The 20873-nt window shown below is 43.5% G+C and overlaps 1 protein-coding gene across 29 annotated transcripts in view; it reads left to right on the top strand.

Annotated features, from left to right (window-relative positions):
• The window catches only part of LOC110531933 (collagen alpha-1(XXV) chain), a 356708-nt gene that overhangs the window by 270252 nt on the left and 65583 nt on the right, over positions 1-20873 (top strand). For 27 of the 29 annotated variants that reach the window (XM_036987806.1, XM_036987809.1, XM_036987813.1 and 24 more), the window contains one exon: positions 16218-16262. The exons of the other annotated variants lie outside the window; for them this stretch is intronic. In XM_036987806.1, the coding sequence (XP_036843701.1) occupies positions 16218-16262 (45 nt within the window). The remainder of the gene's footprint in view (positions 1-16217; positions 16263-20873) is intronic. 29 annotated transcript variants of the gene reach the window in all.

Genomic DNA, 20873 nt, shown 5'->3' with positions numbered 1-20873 from the left:
AGAGGGACTTAGGAAAATTACAGTTGGCTCAGAACAGGGCAGCACTTCCGGCCCTTAAAAATACACGGGGAGCTAACATTAATGATATTAATGTCAATCTCTCATGGCTCAAAGTGGAAGAAAGATTGAATTCATCACTACTTGTGTTGACAAGCTGAATGACAAGCTGAATGTACCGAGCTTTAAACTACTAGCACACAGCTTGGACACCCATGCATACATCACAGACATGTCACCAGAGGTCTCGTCACAATCCCCAAGTCCAGAAGAGACTATGGGAGCCGCACAGTACTACATAGAGCCATGACTACATGGAACTCTACTCCACATCAGGTAACTGATGCAAGCAGTAGAATCACATTTAAAAAGCAGGTAGATATACACCTTATGGAACAACGGGAACTGTGAAGACACACACTAGATCAACACACGCATATGCACACAAGTGTTAGCACACGCAATCTACACACATGTGCACTGAAATATTGTTATATGGTGGTATTATACATTTTGTATTGTAGATATGTAGTGGTGTAATAATGTTATATGATGTAATGTTTTATCTTATGTTTGACATGTAATGTAAGTGCCTTAATGTGTTTGGACCCGAGGAAGAAGCAGCAGCTAACGGTGATCCCTAAAAATAAAAAAGAAACGTCCCCTTTTCAGGACCCTGTCTTTCAAAGATAAATTGTAAAAATCCAAATAACTTCACAAATCTTCATTGTAAAGGGTTTAAACACTTTCACATGCTTGTTCAACCAAAAACGATTAATGAACATGCACCTGTGGAATGGTCGTTAAGACACTAGCAGCTTACAGACGGTAGGCAATTAAGGTCACAGTTATGAAAACTTAGGACACTAAAGAGGCCTTTCTACTGACTCTGAAAAACACCAAAAGAGCGATGGCTAGGGTCCCTGCTCATCTGTGTGAACATGCCTTAAGCATGCTGTAAGGAGGCATGAGGGCTGCTGATGTGGCCAAGGCAAAATATTGCAATATCCGTACCTTGAAACGCCTAAGACAGCGCTACCGTTAGTGCTACAGCTAGTTATTTCACTAGCTGTCGATGCTGACATATATAGTGTTGAATCATCTGCATACTTTGTTTTTCTGGCTTGTGGTAGATCATTAGAAAAATTGAAAGAGTCCAAGACAGCTCTCTTGGAGAATACCACACTTTACATGTTATACGTTAAAGAAAGCCCTTCGTGTTCTATTCGATAAATCATTTTTCAAAAACAAATGATGGTCAATAATATCAATATCAAAGGCTGCACTAAAATCTAACAATACAGCTCCCACAATCTTCTTATTATACATGTCTTTCAGCCAAACATTAGACATTTGCATCAGTGCAGTACATACATACATGCAGTCAAATACAATGTTTTTAACATGTTGCTAAGAACTAGCAGCTGATTGATTGGCTGTTAGAGCCAGTAAAGGAAGCGTTATCTTTCTTGGGGAGCGGAATCACAAGTGATTGTCCAGGTTCAGATTGAAGATGTGGCAAATAGGAGTGGTGATATAGTCTGCTACCATCCTCAGTAATTTCCCATCTAGGTTGTCAATACCACGTGGTTTCTCGTTATTGCTTTCTCTTTTTCCACCTCTCCCACATGAACTTTACCCAATTCTAAATTACAATGCCTTTTTATCAGTATTAGGTTTTTTATGCATGAATGGCTCACAGTTTGTTGTTGGCACGTAATGCCAAAGTTTGCCCATGTTGCCAATGTTGTTGTTTAAATAATTGGCATTGGCAAAAGGTTTTGTGATAAATGAGCCATCTGGTTCTATGAAAAAAAAGTTTTTTTCCATCATACTTTATTTCAGCTATCTTAGTTTCACAACACAATTTATTCTTCTATTTTGTTCAATTTAGTCACACAATTTCTCAATTTACAATATGTCTGCCAAGCACATGAGCAGCCAGACTTATTTGCAACTCCCTTTTCCTAATTTCTCTCCAATGGTTGTGGACACTGCTTTATAACAAATTTCTACACCAGGTGTAAAAACAAATAATGCACCTGGATGATTTTGTTCCTGTACTATTTGTAAACAATCTGGTAGAATGATTGATAACCTGAACCATACTACAGGCACAAGCTTCCTCTTCAGTGGCCAGCTTGATGAAAACTAGTCTATATCTTGTTTGGGATAGGAGGCAGCATTTTCTCTTTTGGATGAATAGCATGCCCAGAGTGAACTGCCTCCTACTCAGTCCCAGATGCTAATATATGCATATTATTATTAGTATTGGATAGAAAACACTCTGAAGTTTCTAAAACAGTTTGAATGATGTCTGTGAGTATAACAAAACTCATATGGCAGGCAAAAACCTGAGAAAAAATCCAAACAGGAAGTGGGAAATCTGTGGTTTGTAGTTTTTGAACTCACCCCTATCAAATACACAGTGGGATATGGGTTATTTTGCACTTCCTACGGCTTCCACTAGATGTCAACCGTCTTTAAAACGTTGTTTCAGGCTGCTCATGTAAATGGGGGCCGGATGGGAGCTGTTTGACTAAGGGGTCTGCCTACAGCCTCGTTCTCAGTCACGCGCTTTCACTTGAGAGGTAGCTCTCGTTCCATTGCTTTTCTACAGACAATGGAATTCTCCGGTTGGAACATATTGAACTTTTGTGATAAAAACATCCTAAAGATTGATTCTATACTTAGTTTGACAAGTTTCTTCGACCTGTAATATAACTTTTTGAACGTTTCGTCCGAATGGTCCATATCGCGCTTTTGGATTTGTTTACCAAACGTCCTAACAAAAGAAGCTATTGGACATAAATGGACATCAATTATGGACATTATCGAAAAAAACATGCATTTATTGTGGAACTGCGATTCCTGGGAGTGCATTCTGATGAAAATCATCAAAGGTAAGTGAATATTTATAATGCTATGTATGAATAATGTTGACTACCCAACATGGAGGATATTTCTCTGGCTGGTTTGGTCTCTGAGCGCCGTTCTCAGATAATGCTTTTTCCGTAAAGTTTGTTAAAAAATCTGACACAGCGGTTGCATTAAGGAGAAGTGCATCTAAAGTTCCATGTATAATAGTTGTATTTTCATCAACATTTATTATGAGTATTTCTGTGAATTCATGTGGCTCTCTGCAATATCACTGCATGTTTTGGAACTGCTGAACGTAACACGCCAATGTAAAATACGATTTTTGGATATAAATATGAACTTTACCGAACAAAACATACATGTATTGTGTAACATGAAGTCCTATAAGTGTCATCTGATGAAGATCATCAAAGGTGAGTGATTCATTTTATCTCTATTTGTGCTTTTTATGACTCCTCTCTTTGGCTGGAAAAATGGCTGGGTTTTTCTGTGACTTGGTGGTGACCTAACATAATCGTTTGTGGAGCTTTCGCTGTAAAGCATTTTTTAAATCAGAAACTGTCGCTGGATTAATTAGAATTTTATCTTTAAAATGGTGCCTAATACTTGTATGTTTGAGAAATTAGATTTATGAGATTTCTGTTGATTTGTATTTGGCGCCCTGCAATTTCATTGGCTGTTGGCGAGGGGTTCCGCTAGCGGAACAGGTTAATTGATGAAAACTAGTCTATATTCAGGTCAGCCAGAAAATATACCTATCTCTTAACATCACACATATAATCAAACATTGCACACATATTATCCAGATACTGACTGTTAGCACTTGGCCTATAGCAGCACCCCAAAATAAGAGGCTTTAGATGAGGTAGGTGAACTTGCAACCGCAACACTTCGACAGTATTAGACACAAAATCCTTTACACGAATATGGCTCTTAACATTGTGATTTCCTGGGAGTTCTACTCGGGGGGTTGGTGATATAGTGGAGGTACGTGCCGTGACGTTGACTCCCTCTGCTGGGAGTACCCTGGCTGGGCATGCCGACGCTGATCGCACCAATTCGGGGCCAACCAGCTGTGCAGGCCACAAATGGAGGACTGTGGCACACCGCAGGAGGAAAAAGGAGAGGCAGGGAGTGAGCCTACAGATGGGAACAAAGCTCCCGGGGCACAGATGCGAAAATAAATAAAACAAAATGTTATGTTTATTTTATATTGCCCAGTAAAGGTGAATTTTCTGACTAGAACCTCCTTGTCTTTGTGTCCTGTATTGCTACTGCTGTATCAAAGGAACTATGCAAGTGAGTCTCAGTGATGGCCGAATGTCTGATGTTAGCACGTTATTGAACAATGTTCTTTTCATGCTTTGTTTTTTTCTCTCCATAATATGTCTCTCCGATAAGCTACCCAGGAAAGGGCTAAAAATAGCCCATACTAATGCCCTTTCCTAGGTAGGTTATCAGGGATAACAACTGAAGAAAATAACATTGACTGACTCTATTAGTCAGATAATCAGGCACTTGTGAGTGTCAGTTAGTGAGTGTGTGTTAAGAGATCTGGGGCTGAAGCTATTGACCCGGAAGCTAGGCTTAATCATTCCTCCCAGGCTTTTGGGAGGGAGGATGGACAATTAGTGGATGTAAGCAATGTCCCCACTCTCTCTGGTAGTTTTCATGGCTGGGATAAGTTATTTTCGCCTCTGGTGCACAGCTTCCGAATAGACCTCATTGAAGATGTTGGTTCCTCTAAAGTTCCTGGCTCTCTCCAGAGCAGCCATCTTGTCCTTGAACCTTAGGAACTTGCCCACTATTGGCCTTGGTCTGTCACCTGAGCTGGTTACAGGTTATCCAGTCCTGTGGTAGCCTCCAATTCAATCTTCCTATGATCCATCTGCAGCTTTTCTGTGATAGTCTTTCTCACTTTCTCCTCAGACTCAGTACAGTTCTCATGTGGAGACTCTGGTACGACCTCCACAACAATGTTATTACATCTGGATTGTCCCTCAAGAAAATCTGTTTTCCCAGTTAATGATGATTCAGACAGTGCTCCTGTCATCTCTTGTTTGTTGTCATCCTGCTGCAAGTCCCTTTCAGGACATCCCAAGGAGAACTGCAAGCTTTTCTTAAGGTCGTGGACCTCTCTGGTCAGATCGTCCATTATTTTGTTTGTTAAATCCACCATTATTTGGACAAATCTCTTGAAACTATTTTCCTGTTGCTGTAACAACTGCTTGTAGACATTTTTGTTGATTTAAAAGATCATGCCCAGTGTTGGAGAAACAGTGTCCTCTCCATTAGCTTTGGTAGCAGCATAGGCTAACACTGGTACTCCATACAGTTCCAGCCAGGACAGGTCGCAGGGTATATGGAAAACAGCAACAAACAGAAGAGATTTACACAGCCACAAGCCCGAGACAAGCCCGCGGTCCCAGTCTCAAAGGTTACAGAGTTGCAGACTGTGTTCAAGCTGTCAAGGAAGCTATGCTAGCAGACCAAGCAGCTTCAGACTTGTTGTCAGATAGTAGAGGTCCCAGCAACTGAGGCCAACCACGTCGCGGTGATCTTGGATGCTCCAAACAATTTAATGGAGCTCTACATTTTGGTCAATAGGTCTTCATCTGGGTTCTCTTTCATGGAGAAACCTACAGGTGATGAAGTTTTCCTTTTTTATGAATCCTGTTTGGAACCATGAGTGCATATACCTATAGTAAATAATTAAATAAGAGCTAAAAATGGTCATAACAATCAACCATGTCACCAGGGTCAGGCTGGTTGGCGGCTCTGGCAGCTTCTGGCCGACTGACGGCTCTGGGGGATCCTGGACGACTGGCGGCTCTGGCGGATCCTGGCCGACTGGCGGCTCTGGCGGATCCTGGCCGACTGGCGGCTCTGGCGGATCCTGGCTGACTGGTGGCTCCTGGCAGACTGGCGGCTCCTTGTAGACTGGCGGCTCCTTGTAAACTGGCGGCTCCTTGCAGACTGGCGGCTCTGGCGGCTCCTTGCAGACTGGCGGCTCTGGCGGTTCTGGACAGGCGGGAGACTCTAGCGGCTCTGGACAGGCGGGAGACTCTAGCGGCTCTGGACAGGCGGGAGACTCTAGCGGCTCTGGACAGGCGGGAGACTCTAGCACCTCTGGACAGGCGGGAGACTCTAGCGCCTCTGGACAGGCGGGAGACTCTAGCGCCTCTGGACAGGCGGGAGACTCTAGCGCCTCTGGACAGGCGAGGTGCACTGTAGGCCTGGTACGTGGTGCCGGAACTGGTGGTACTGGGCCGAGGACACGCACCTCAGGGCGAGTGCGGGGAGGAGAAACTCCTTGCAGATTGGCGGCTCTGGTGGCTCATGACAGACGGGAGACTCTAGCGCCTCTGGACAGGCGGGAGACTCTAGCGGCTCTGGACAGGCGGGAGACTGTCTAGCTCTTCCCAAGTTGTATAGTCCAGATTCTGCTCCCATATCCAGAAATCCTGACATCGCTGCCTCTCCTGCTCCTGCCCATTACCACGCTGCTTGGTCCTGTTGTGGTGGGTGGTTCTGTAACGGATTTCTTCCGTCGAAGGAGAGGGGACCAAAATGCATCATGGTTAGAGTTCATGGTTTTAAATAAGAGAAACTAAACATGAACACAATTACAAAACAACAAACGTGGCAAAACCTGAAACAGTCCTATCTGGTGCAGAGAATACAAAGACAGGAAACAACCACCCACAAACCCCAACACAAAACAAGCTACCTAAATATGGTTCCCAATCAGAGACAATGACTAACACCTGCCTCTGATTGAGAACCATATTGGGCCATACATAGAAACGGACAAACTAGACACACAACATAGAAGGCCCACCCAGCTCACGTCTTGACCAACACTAAAACAAGGAAAACATAAAAGAACTATGGTCAGAATGTGACATCTTGTAAAGATGAGGTTAAGTCAAATTAAATCAAATCAAATGTATTTATATAGCCCTTCTTATATCAGCTGATACCACAAAGTGCTGTACAGAAACCCAGCCTAAAACCCCAAACAGCAAGCAATGCAGGTGTAGAAGCACAGTGGCTAGGAAAAACTCCCTAAAAAGGCCAAAACCTAGGAAGAACCTAGAGAGGTACCAGGCTATGAGGGGAGTCCTCTTCTGGCTGTGCCGGGTGGAGATTATAACAGAACATGGCCAAGATGTTCAAATGTTTATAAATGACCAACATGGTCAAATAATAATAATCACAGGTCAGCACCTCAGAAGTAAATGTCAATTGGCTTTTCATAGCCGATCATTGAGAGTATCTCTACCACTCCTGCTGTCTCTAGAGAGTTGAAAACACCAGGTCTGGGACAGGTAGCACGTCCGGTGAACAGGTCAGGGTTCCATAACCGCAGGCAGAACAGTTGAAACTGGAGCAGCAGCATGGCCAGGTGGACTGGGGACAGCAAGGAGTCATCATGCCAGGTAGTCCTGAGGCATAGTCCTAGGGCTCAGGTCCTAGGACCATGAGAAAAAGAGAATTAGAGAGAGCATACTTAAATTCACACAGGACACCGGATAAGACAAGAGAAATACTCCAGATATAACAGACTGACCCTAGCCCCCCGACACATAAACTACAGCAGCATAAATACTGGAGACTGAGACAGGAGGAGTCAGGAGACACTGTGGCCCCATACGATGATACCCCCGGACAGGGCCAAACAGGCAGGATATAACCCCACCCACTAGAGGGTTATCTTCAAACACCAATTTACAAGTGTATTGCCTGCCTTGTGAGTGGGAGGAGACTGGGAAAGGTCAAACGAGGCAAGGAGGGAAAAGAAAGTGTTGGAAATAAATTAAACGAAGGCAGATGTCGGGAGGTTGAAGTCGCCAAGTATGAAGAGCCATCGTCAGGAAATTAGTTTATCAAGGTTAAGCTCATTGAGGAAATCTAAGGGGACCTTTTGGGTGATAGATGACAACATTCTTAAACTTGAGTGACATTATGCAATTCAAATGAGGAGATGGACAGGTGAGTGAGGGAGAAAAGAGAAAATGTCCACTTAGGAGAAATTAGTACCCCTGTGCCAGCACCTCAAGGGGGTATCTAAGGCAGAGGAGGCTGGTGGGAGGAGCTATATGAGGACAGGCTCATAGCAATGGCTGGAATGGAATTAATGGGATGGAGTCAAACATGTGGTTTGCATGTTTGTGTTTGATACAATTCCATTCCAGCCATTACAACGAGCCCGTCCTCCCACCAGCCTACTCTGATCTAAGGAGGGACCAGAATTTAACCCCAGATACGATCTGGGACTGCCTGCCATAATTTTCCTTAACTCAACATTCCCACAGCCTTTGTGTGTTTAACACCAGCTGCATTCTTTTCCAATGGGGTGAAATGGGAGAGCGAGGTGAAAAGGTAAAGACTTGATTTTAATTGTCAAACTTCATGTTCAACCCACCCCTCTATGCAAAATTATATTTAGTTTCTTGGCGGATATAAATTGGGGATATAAAATATATTATGTAATAATGTTATATGATCTTGTGTCAACAGTTTTGTTATATTGGTCTCAAGGGTTTTTAATCGTGCATGGATGTCAATTGGTGATCTGCACCGGCCGAAACTCTTCCGTTTGTCATTCTACCTGGTAGAACTTCCTGGTGTCCCAGGTCTGAATTAGTCCCTGATTAGAAGGAGAGAATGAAAACCAGAAGTGAACACCTAGGATGGAAACCTGGAACCAGGATTGGCCAGCCCTGGTTTAGAGTAACAGTGAACTAAACCATCCTTTGTAGTTTAGCGTAACAGTTACCTTGATTTTCCTACTTTACACTGTAGCATTATATAAGTCATGAACAGGCATAATAACTTGACATGGTCATGACTGCCATTAAACTTACCTACAGTAATTGACTCAAAGTAAAGATAATCATTATTAGTTTTAAACTGCTCCATTCAATTGGAAGGCAGGTAGCCTAGTAAACAAAAGGTCGTTGGTTTGAATAGCAGAGCAGATTAGGTTAAGAATCTGGCGATGTACCCTTGAACAAGGCACCTAACCCTAATTGCTCTTGTAAGTCACTCTGGATAAGAATGTCTACTAAATGACTAAAACATGTTTTAAAATTTGCAGTGTTGTCATTTGTAATTGACCGCCTCGATTCAGTCTTATGTAAAAAAATATGTATATATGAAATTGTGTTTTTTACATTGGTTAAAAGTAGAGACAGAGCTAGAAAATTGTGTATCATGCACTGCAGTTGAGGAACAATGGGAAAGTCATTCTGCTTTGAAAGTTGATTAACACTTTTGAGAAAATGGCCATTGAATGTTTTGGTTCACCTACTGGAGAGGTCTTCTTTGTCACACCCATTCATCATCATTTAGCCTTAGCCCCACCCATCTCTTTTAGGATTCACATGTGAGGCCATGTGCTAAACAGAGTGAGTAGCTAAGCAAAGATTTCAAGAATAAAAGTGGTAAAGTTAATAGACTACAATAAGGAAAAAAATGTATCTAGTCCTTGGCCTACATCGTAATCTGACTTTGGTGCAGGTTATGTTATTCTTCACATTTTTTGTATCTGGTAAACACACACTATATCAAATTAAAATCTACATTTATTTGTCACATGCACAGGATACAGAATATGTAAACGGTACGGTGAAATGCTTACTTGCATAGTAGCAATATCAAAAACAGAAAGTGTTCACATTTCTTTAAGTACAATTTTACAATTATTAGATGATTCTTAGCTGACACACTTGTCTAAATTGATGGATCATGTGAAGGAAATGCTATAACCACCCCCAGCCACATAAGTGGATTGGTCACTGTTGTCTAGACATGTACACATGTTCATGAAATACAGGAGAGGGCCGTAATCACCACCAGACACACCTGGCTAACTTGATGGGTCATGTAATCATCTGGCTAAGTGGAGTCTTTTGTTTAGACAAAAGCTAGCTAAACAATGTACCGGGCATAATCCCAACTCATACTACTACCAATACAAACATTGTCATAGCTGTATTATTAATCTGCAGGTAGCTAAATAGCTAACCAACTAGGTTCAATGTTAGCAAGCTAACATTAGGCTGTAACTATTAAGGCAAATTGAGTTTTGATTGAAATAATATTACTACACAGATTATACATGTGATGTTAGCCAGCAAGCTAATGTTTGCTAGCTAGCTAACAGTACATTTTAAATTGCACTTTCTGACACAATAAAAAATGTATAATATCTGAAAATGTAAATAGACTCTTATCCATATATATGAATGAATGGCAGACTGAAACCATTTAACTCCATTTTGTTTGTAGCTACATATTCTTTGCTAGTGTTGTGTCTAGTCACTCCGTGTAGCGGTTTTCTTTAGGTGAAGTAGAGTCGGACCAAAATGCAGCGTGGTGGTTATTCATGTTTTTTAATCAAGAAAACTATACATGAATAAACTAACAAAAAACAACAAACGTGAGAAAACCTAAACAGCCTATCTGGTGAACAAACAAACACAGAGACAGGAACAATCACCCACAAACACACAGTGAAACCCAGGCTACCTAAATATGGTTCCCAATCAGAGACAATGACTAACACCTGTCTCTGATTGAGAACCATATCAGGCCAAACATAGAAATAGACAAACCAGACACACAACATAGAATGCCCACCCAGCTCACGTCCTGACCAACACTAAAACAAGGAAAACACACACGAACGATGGTCAGAACGTGACAGTACCCCCCCTCCAAGGTGCGGACTCCGGACACACAACCTAAACCTATAGGGGAGGGTGTGGGTGGGCATCTGTCCGCGGTGGCGGCTCTGGTGCTGGACGTGGACCCCACTCCATAATAGTCTTAGTCCACCTCCTTAGCGTCCCTAGATAGGCGACCCTCGCCGCCGACCTTGGCCTAGTAGTCCTTACCAACGGCCCCACTGGACTGAGGGGCAGCTCGGGACTGAGGTAGCTCGGGACTGAGGGGTAGCTCGGGACTGAAGGGTAGCTCGGGACTGAGAGGTAGCTCGGGACTGAGGGGTAGCTCGGGACTGAGGGGTAGCTCGGGACTGAGAGGAAGCTCAGCACTGAGAGGAAGCTCAGGCAGGTAGTTGGCTCTGGCAGATCCCGGCTGACTGGCAGTTCTGGCAGATCCTGGCTGACTGGCAGTTCTGGCAGATCCCGGCTGACTGGCGGATCCTGGCTGACTGGCGGATCTGGAAGATCCTGGCTGAATGGCGGATCCTGGCTGAATAGCGGATCCAGGCTGACTGGCGGATCTGGAAGATCCTGGCTGACTGGCAGCTCTGGCTGCTCCATGCTGACTGGCAGCTCTGGCTGCTCCATGCTGACTGGCAGCTCTGGCTGCTCCATGCTGACTGGCAGCTCTGGCTGCTCCATGCTGACTGGCTGCTCTGGCTGCTCCATGCTGACTGGCTGCTCCATGCTGACTGGCTGCTCCATGCTGACTGGCGACTCTGGCTGCTCCATGCTGACTGCCGGCTCTGGCTGCTCCATGCTGACTGGCGGCTCTGGCTGCTCCATGCTGACTGGCGGCTCTGGCTGCTCCATGCTGACTGGCGGCTCTGGCTGCTCCATGCTGACTGGCGGCTCTGGCTGCTCCATGCTGACTGGCGGCTCTGGCTGCTCCATGCTGACTGGCGGCCCTGGCTGCTCCATGCTGACTGGCGGCCCTGGCTGCTCCATGCTGACTGGCGGCTCTGGCTGCTCCATGCTGACTGGCGGCTCTGGCTGCTCCATACAGACTGGCAGCTCTGGCTGCTCCATGCTGACTGGCGGCCCTGGCTGCTCCATGCTGACTGGCGGCCCTGGCTGCTCCATGCTGACTGGCGGCTCTGGCTGCTCCATGCTGACTGGCGGCTCTGGCTGCTCCATGCTGACTGGCGGCTCTGGCTGCTCCATACAGACTGGCAGCTCTGGCGGCTCCTTGCAGACTGGCAGCTCTGGCGGCATCCTGCAGACTGGCAGCTCCTTGCAGACTGGCAGCTCCTTGCAGACTGGCAGCTCCTTGCAGACTGGCAGCTCCTTGCAGACTGGCAGCTCTATGCAGACTGGAGACTCCGGCAGCGCTGTAGAGACGGAAGGCTCTGGCAGCGCTAAACAGGCGGGAGACTCCGGCAGCGCTGGAGAGGAGGAAGGCTCCAACTGCGCTGAACAGGCGGGAGACTCCGGCAGCGCTGTAGAGGAGGAAGGCTCTGGCAGCGCTAGATAGGCGGGAGACTCCGGCAGCGCTGGAGAGGAGGAAGGCTCTGGCAGCGCTGGACAGGCGAGGCGCACTGTAGGCCTGATGCGTGGTGCTGGCACTGGTGGTACTGGGCCGAGAACACGCACAGGAAGCCTGGTGCGGGGAGCTGCCACCGGAGGGCTGGTGCGTGGAGGTGGTACTGGGTAGACCGGATCGTGCAGGCGCACTGGAGCTCTTGAGCACCGAGCCTGCCCAACCTTACCTGGTTGAATGCTCTCGGTCGCCCTGCCAGTGCGGTGAGGTGGAATAGCCCGCACTGGGCTATGCAGGTGAACCGGAGACACCGAGCGCAAGGCTGGTGCCATGTAAGCCGGCCCAAGGAGACGCACTGGAGACCAGATGCGTAGAGCCGGCTTCAATGCACTTGGCTCGATGCTCACTCTAGCCCGGCCGATACGCGGAGCTGGAATGTACCGCACCGGCTATGCACCCGCACTGGAGACACCATGCACTATGCACCCGCACCACCACCGTGCGCACCACAGCATAACACGGTGCCTGCCCGGTCTCTCTAGCTCAGGGAGTTTGCGCAGGTCTCCTACCTGGCGTAGCCATACTCCCTGTGAGCCCCCCCAATACATTTTTGGGGCTGACTCTCGGGCTTCCTTCCGCGCCGCCGTGCTTGCTTCGCCAACTCCATTCTCCGATAACCTTCCGCGCACTGCTCCATCGAATCCCAGGCGGGCTCCGGCACTCTCCCTGGGTCGACCGCCCACCTGTCTATCTCCTCCCAAGTAGTATACTCCATACTCTTGCTGTCCATAACGTCCTCCCATGTCCATTCCTCTTTACGCTGCTCCTGCTGCCTTTCACCACGCCGCTTGGTCCTGTTGTGGTGGGTGATTCTGTAACGGTTTTCTTTAGGTGAAGTAGAGTCGGACCAAAATGCAGCGTGGTGGTTATTCATGTTTTTTAATGAAGAAAACTATACATGAATAAACTAACAAAAAACAACAAACGTTAGAAAACCTAAACAGCCTATCTGGTGAACAAACAAACACAGAGACAGGAACAATCACCCACAAACACACAGTGAAACCCAGGCTACCTAAATATGGTTCCCAATCAGAGACAAAGACTAACACCTGCCTCTGATTGAGAACCATATCAGGCCAAACATAAAAATAGACAAACCAGACACACAACATAGAATGCCCACCCAGCTCACGTCCTGACCAACACTAAAACAAGGAAAACACACACGAACGATGGTCAGAACGTGACACTCCGGTTCACACTGACTGTAGCTTGTGCAGAAAGTAGCCCATCACTTTTTCCAACTGATCTGTTGATAGCGCCTGCTAAATTCAGGGCATCAATGTTGTTGAGAAAAGTTACAAAACTTTTGTAGTTCTCGACGGCTAACGTTATACAGTGCCTTGCGAAAGTATTCGGCCCCCTTGAACTTTGCGACCTTTTGCCACATTTCAGGCTTCAAACATAAATATATAAAACTGTATTTTTTTTGTGGAGAATCAACAACAAGTGGGACACAATCATGAAGGGGAACGACAATTATTGGATATTTCAAACTTTTTTAACAAATCAAAAACAGAAAAATTGGGCGTGCAAAATTATTCAGCCCCCTTAAGTTAATACTTTGTAGCACCACCTTTTGCTGCGATTACAGCTGTAAGTCGCTTGGGGTATGTCTCTATCAGTTTTGCACATCGAGAGACTGACATTTTTTCCCATTCCTCCTTGCAAAACATCTCGAGCTCAGTGAGGTTGGAATGAGAGCATTTGTGAACAGCAGTTTTCAGTTCTTTCCACAGATTCTCGATTGGATTCAGGTCTGGACTTTGACTTGGCCATTCTAACACCTGGAAATGTTTATTTTTGAACCATTCCATTGTAGATTTTGCTTTATGTTTTGTTGGATCATTGTCTTGTTGAAAGACAAATCTCTGTCCCAGTCTCAGGTCTTTTGCAGACTCCATCAGGTTTTCTTCCAGAATGGTCCTGTATTTGGCTCCATCCATCTTCCCATCAATTTTAACCATCTTCCCTGTCCCTGCTGAAGAAAAGCAGGCCCAAACCATGATGCTGCCACCACCATGTTTGACAGTGGGGATGGTGTGTTCAAGGTGATGAGCTGTGTTGCTTTTACGCCAAACATAACGTTTTGCATTGTTGCCAAAAAGTTCAATTTTGGTTTCATCTGACCAAAGCACCTTCTTCCACATGTTTGGTGTGTCTCCCAGGTGGCTTGTGGCAAACTTTAAACAACACTTTTTATGGATATCTTTAAGAAATGGCTTTCTTCTTGCCACTCTTCCATAAAGGCCAGATTTGTGCAATATACGACTTATTGTTGTCCTATGGACAGAGTCTCCCACCTCAGCTGTAGATCTCTGCAGTTCATCCAGAGTGATCATGGGCCTCTTGGCTGCATCTCTGATCAGTCTTCTCCTTGTATGAGCTGAAAGTTCAGAGGGACGGCCAGGTCTTGGTAGATTTGCAGTGGTCTGATACTCCTTCCATTTCAATATTATCGCTTGCACAGTGCTCCTTGGGATGTTTAAAGCTTGGGAAATCTTTTTGTATCCAAATCCGGCTTTAAACTTCTTCACAACAGTATCTCGGACCTGCCTGGTGTGTTCCTTGTTCTTCATGATGCTCTCTGCGCTTTTAACGGACCTCTGAGACTATCACAGTGCAGGTGCATTTATACGGAGACTTGATTACACACAGGTGGATTGTATTTATCATCATTAGTCATTTAGGTCAACATTGGATCATTCAGAGATCCTCACTGAACTTCTGGAGAGAGTTTGCTGCACTGAAAGTAAAGGGGCTGAATAATTTTGCACGCCCAATTTTTCAGTTTTTGATTTGTTAAAAAAGTTTTAAATATCCAATAAATGTTGTTCCACTTCATGATTGTGCACCACTTGTTGTTGATTCTTCACAAAAAAATACAGTTTTATATCTTTATGTTTGAAGCCTGAAATGTGGCAAAAGGTCGCAAAGTTCAAGGGGGCCGAATACTTTCGCAAGGCACTGTATCTTTCAAAAACAGCACATACTGAGTAGCTCATGTTATAGATAGAAGCATGCTACATGGCAGACCATTCCAAACTCATCTCCTGGCATGTTCAGCCCATCCATTATCTCAGCCAATCATGGCTAGTGGGAAGGTTCCTGACTTTTTCTGTGACTAGACTCGTAATTGTATTTGTATTTACAGATGGAATACAAGTTCTCATTAAATCACATGAAATTTCACATTTTCCAAAAGGCATTTCTGCCCCCCCAAAAAATAAATAAATATGTTAACGTTCAAATGCTTCTCCTGACGTGCAACATATGTCTAGTTTCCTGAAACAAGTCACATTTAATAGAAACAGGTTCCATTGAATCACTTTATATCTAAACTCAAGACAAAATTGTGATGTTAGAACCAAACCGTTTTCAGACGGCATGTCCCAAATCCTCGAAGTTTCCAAACATCAGCAGAGTCAATTATGTTGAGTCATAGGACCAAGTTTGTTGCAAGTTCTTGGTGGAACCTAATCAGCCAAGATTTGGAGGCTATGCAGTGGTGATGCTGGGCAAACAAAAGTCCCAGCTCCCTCCCAGTCTAATGATTTGCTATCATTGGCTGGGTGCGAGAAGGAGGTGAAAACTCTCAACCCGTCCCCTGGGCCAGGGAGGTAGGTGGGGATGTGGTTACTCGTCAGCTCATTGGCACCATCACCCCAATCACAGAGAAGGCCTTATTTACAGTAGCATGCCCAAAGGGACGTGGCCCCTTCTCACTACCTCTCATCGAAGTGGTACCCTTAGGTCAGGGGCAATCTGTTCAATGCTCTTGAATTTGTCAACAGTTATGATGTTTCTCATGCTAGTCGAAACTATGGATGAGACTATAGAAACCAAGATGTGAAATCAGCACCAAGGCTCAGTGTGTTACTGAGCCTTGCCTGGTGACAACTGCCATTTGTTAACAGCTACTATGTACTAGAACATGTGTTCTAGTCTGAATAGCCACAATTATTCTATTTCATTTTCAATGTTCTTATCTGTTTGTAAATTATGAATAAGCCATTTCAAGATACTTGGTAAATATAATTGCTTGTCTGCTGTTTTGCACACAGGGTGACATGGGAGAAGATGGGCAAAAAGGTGACGTCGGGGAGAAGGTATGTCAATTCAACTTCACCTTCCTTCCTTTGTGTTTACTCCTGAAACTTGATAGAGAGAGAGCCTGGCTCTAGAAAGGAGCAACATCTGAATGTGAGCAATTTGTGAAACAGTGGAAAGGAGCTGAAGTAGCTAGTGAAAGCAGAAGCCAAGAAAATAAGGCAGGCATCGTTAACACTTAACACTCTTTCTTTGCGTGTAAGTGGTCCTTATTGTTGCACTTCGGTTATTCTACATTTCCTGGTTGGATGCTTTTTGAGTTAATATGGGACCATTTAACATTAAGACAGCTCATCTAGTTATGCTCCATTCCAACAATAAAGGGGCAGGTCTTTGTAGGACGCTTTGTGTCAAACCAGCCCACTGGTTTTCCCATGCCTTTCAAAAACAAGGCATATTTTTCACTCAAACCGTTCGTTTCACACAGTAATCATGATTTTCCTAATTTTTGTATTTGTCCCAGATTAGTTTACAGTTGAACAATTCTATGGGAAACATGGTAATACTTTAGAATACTGTTCAGTAATAAACCATTGATAAGGCATTTAGAAACATTTTGCTCACTATTTATTAATGTAAGTAAGTTACTTATTCACACATTTTTAAACAACTTGATGAAGGACCTTATAAACCATTTACTAATCTTTAGTAAAGTATTGTTGCAGTCTCTAATTTTAGGGATATTTATACTTTATAAATGTTTTGAGGGACCAGTGTAATTCCTAATGAAAATATGGACATTCCAGCAGTACTTATAGGTCTCAAAATGACCTAGAACATATCAGTGGTTACAAAATAACTACATAATACAGAGGATGTTTAAGGAAATATATAAAAAATGGCATTCAAAAACAGTCACATTGTAGTATTGTGTGTGGAATGCAGTCACTGCTTACAAAGGTCAGAAAACAAACATCTAAATACATAATTTCGCTGAATTATTCCACTATGTTTAAAGGGTTACTACATTTAAAAGGCCCAGTAAAAGTGCAGCCAAACAAAGCAATGTGAAATTAGGCTGCTGCCAAAGATTTAAAAACTGGAAATATTGAAAGGATATACTGTTTGCATAACATTTAGACTTGCAAATACCTTTAAATGTCAATCACATGAAGGAATATAAATCCACTTGAGAAAAACTTGCCGGTCCAAACAGTTGTTGTGTGTTAAATCTCCCTATTTTATGATTAGTGAGGTTTGCAGTTCAGCAGATGCTCTTATCTAAAGCAACTTACAGTATTGAGAGCAGATATATTTTTACTTGTTCTTCTTGGGAATCAAACCCACAACCCTGGCATTGCAAGTGCCATGCTCTACCAACTGAGCCACATGGGACCATTAGAAAAACATGACAACATTAGAAAAACATTTGCACTACAACACTTCCTCACATCCTTTTTACAGTTTTTGTGATTAAAATGTTATATATACAATATTTCCTTAAAGCCTGCCTTCTTAGCACCTAATTTATCACGTGATGTACATAACAAAAAGGTACATTTATATAGGCGGTGCTCCACATTAAATGGCACAACTGAGAGGGTGGGCTTGTCTTCTATTTTGTATTTGTTTTTATTATGGATACCCATTAGCTGCTGCCAAGGCAACGGCTACTCTTCCTGGGGTCCAGCGAAATTAAGGCAGTTATACCATTTCTTTAAATACAATACATTCACAGCAGATTTTACAACACATTAAGAATGTGTGTGTATAGTGTACAGTGCCTTGCGAAAGTATTCGGCCCCCTTGAACTTTGCGACCTTTAGCCACATTTCAGGCTTCAAACATAAAGATATAAAACTGTATTTTTTTGTGAAGAATCAACAACAAGTGGGACACAATCATGAAGTGGAACGACATTTATTGGATATTTCAAATTTTTTAACAAATCAAAAACTGAAAAATTGGGCGTGCAAAATTATTCAGCCCCCGTAAGTTAATACTTTGTAGCGCCACCTTTTGCTGCGATTACAGCTGTAAGTCGCTTGGGGTATGTCTCTATCAGTTTTGCACATCGAGAGACTGACATTTTTTCCCATTCCTCCTTGCAAAACAGCTCGAGCTCAGTGAGGTTGGATGGAGAGCATTTGTGAACAGCAGTTTTCAGTTTTTTCCACAGATTCTCGATTGGATTCAGGTCTGGACTTTGACTTGGCCATTCTAACACCTGGATATGTTTATTTTTGAACCATTCCATTGTAGATTTTGCTTTATGTTTTGGATCATTGTCTTGTTGGAAGACAAATCTCCGTCTCAGTCTCAGGTCTTTTGCAGACTCCATCAGGTTTTCTTCCAGAATGGTCCTGTATTTGGCTCCATCCATCTTCCCATCAATTTTAACCATCTTCCCTGTCCCTGCTGAAGAAAAGCAGGCCCAAACCATGATGCTGCCACCACCATGTTTGACAGTGGGGATGGTGTGTTCAGCTGTGTTGCTTTTACGCCAAAAATAACGTTTTGCATTGTTGCCAAAAAGTTCAATTTTGGTTTCATCTGACCAGAGCACCTTCTTCCACATGTTTGGTGTGTCTCCCAGGTGGCTTGTGGCAAACTTTAAACGACACTTTTTATGGATATCTTTAAGAAATGGCTTTCTTCTTGCCACTCTTCCATAAAGGCCAGATTTGTGCAATATACGACTGATTGTTGTCCTATGGACAGAGTCTCCCACCTCAGCTGTAGATCTCTGCAGTTCATCCAGAGTGATCATGGGCCTCTTGGCTGCATCTCTGATCAGTCTTCTCCTTGTATGAGCTGAAAGTTTAGAGGGACGGCCAGGTCTTGGTAGATTTGCAGTGGTCTGATACTCCTTCCATTTCAATATTATCGCTTGCACAGTGCTCCTTGGGATGTTTAAAGCTTGGGAAATCTTTTTGTATCCAAATCCGACTTTAAACTTCTTCACAACAGTATCTCGAACCTGCCTGGTGAGTTCCTTGTTCTTCATGATGCTCTCTGCGCTTTTAACGGACCTCTGAGACTATCACAGTGCAGGTGCATTTATACGGAGACTTGATTACACACAGGTGGATTGTATTTATCATCATTAGTCATTTAGGTCAACATTGGATCATTCAGAGATCCTCACTGAACTTCTGGAGAGAGTTTGCTGCACTGAAAGTAAAGGGGCTGAATAATTTTGCACGCCCAATTTTTCCGTTTTTGATTTGTTAAAAAAGTTTGAAATATCCAATAAATGTCGTTCCACTTCATGATTGTGTCCCACTTGTTGTTGATTCTTCACAAAAAAATACAGTTTTATATCTTTATGTTTGAAGCCTGAAATGTGGCAAAAGGTTGCAAAGTTCAAGGGGGCCGAATACTTTCGCAAGGCACTGTATATGTAATCGTGTGTTTGTATGCATAAGTTTGTGTTGCTTCATAGTCCCCGCTGTTCCATAAGGTGTATTTTTATCTGTTTTTGAAATATTTTTCTGCTTGCATGAGTTACTTGATGTGGAATAGAGTTATATGCCAGTAGTTCAAACAGCTCGGTGCATTCAACCTGGGCTCCCGAGTGGCACAACAGTCTAAGGGCACTGTATCTCGGCTGTATCACAACCGGCCGTGATTGGGAGTCCCATAGGGCTGCGCACAATTGTCCCAGAGCCATCTGGATTAGGGTTTGGCCAGGGTAGGCCGTCTTTGTAAATAAGAATTTGTTCTTAGCTGGCTTGCCTAGTTAAATAAAGGTTAAATAAGCTAAAATATCAGAAAAAAATCGTAAATAGTAAAGGCCAGTATCAACTTATTTTCATAAATAAAGGGAATAAATAATCTCAAATGACAGTGGTCAAATAACTTGCGTACAGAAGCAAACACCAACAAGCTTCAAATTTGCATTGAGCATAGAAATTGCACTCTACAAATTAAATATCATCATTATTACTATTATTTTTTTATAATAAAGAGATACAAATACACGTGTAAAAGCTTACTTACATGAAGGAAAATCAGTGGGAATATAGCCAGAATTTAAACAAAAGAAAGGAGAATGTAATATATTTTAAATTAAATTTAAAAAATACATTGCGATGAAGCCGCCCCCGTGTGTGGATGCTATTTATTAAACATGTTGACATTTCTTACAGTGTCTATTGGGAAATATTCATTTTTTTGATGATTGGAGAAAGAAAACAAGTAGGCAGCCAGTATGGTGTAATTGTCACGATCTGACCTTTATTCCTTTGTTTTGTCTTTATTTAGTATGGTCAGGGCCTGAGTTGGGGTGGGCAGTCTGTTCGTTTTTCTATATTTTCTATTTCTGTGTTTGGCCTGATATGGTTCTCAATCAGAGGCTATCGTCTATCGTTGTCCCTGATTGAGAACCATATTTAGGTAGCCTGTTTTCCTTTGTGTTTTGTGGGTGGTTATTTTCAGTCTTTGTGTGTCTGCACCAGGTAGAACTGTTTCGGATGTCACTTTGTTGTTTTGTATTTTTGAAGTGTTCAGTTTCTTATTAAAAAGATGAACACAAACCACGCTGCGCTTTGGTCCTCTCCTTCTTCCACCGACGACAACCCTTACAGTAATATACTTGTGGGAACTATTTACAGAAAATATATTCAAAATAATACATATAGGAGCAAATCAGCCTGAATATCAGGACG

The sequence above is a fragment of the Oncorhynchus mykiss genome, chromosome 9, assembly GCF_013265735.2.
Source record: "Oncorhynchus mykiss isolate Arlee chromosome 9, USDA_OmykA_1.1, whole genome shotgun sequence".
In the NCBI taxonomy this organism is placed as follows: Eukaryota; Metazoa; Chordata; class Actinopteri; order Salmoniformes; family Salmonidae; genus Oncorhynchus; species Oncorhynchus mykiss.
This window is presented reverse-complemented; position numbering and strand designations above follow the sequence as displayed.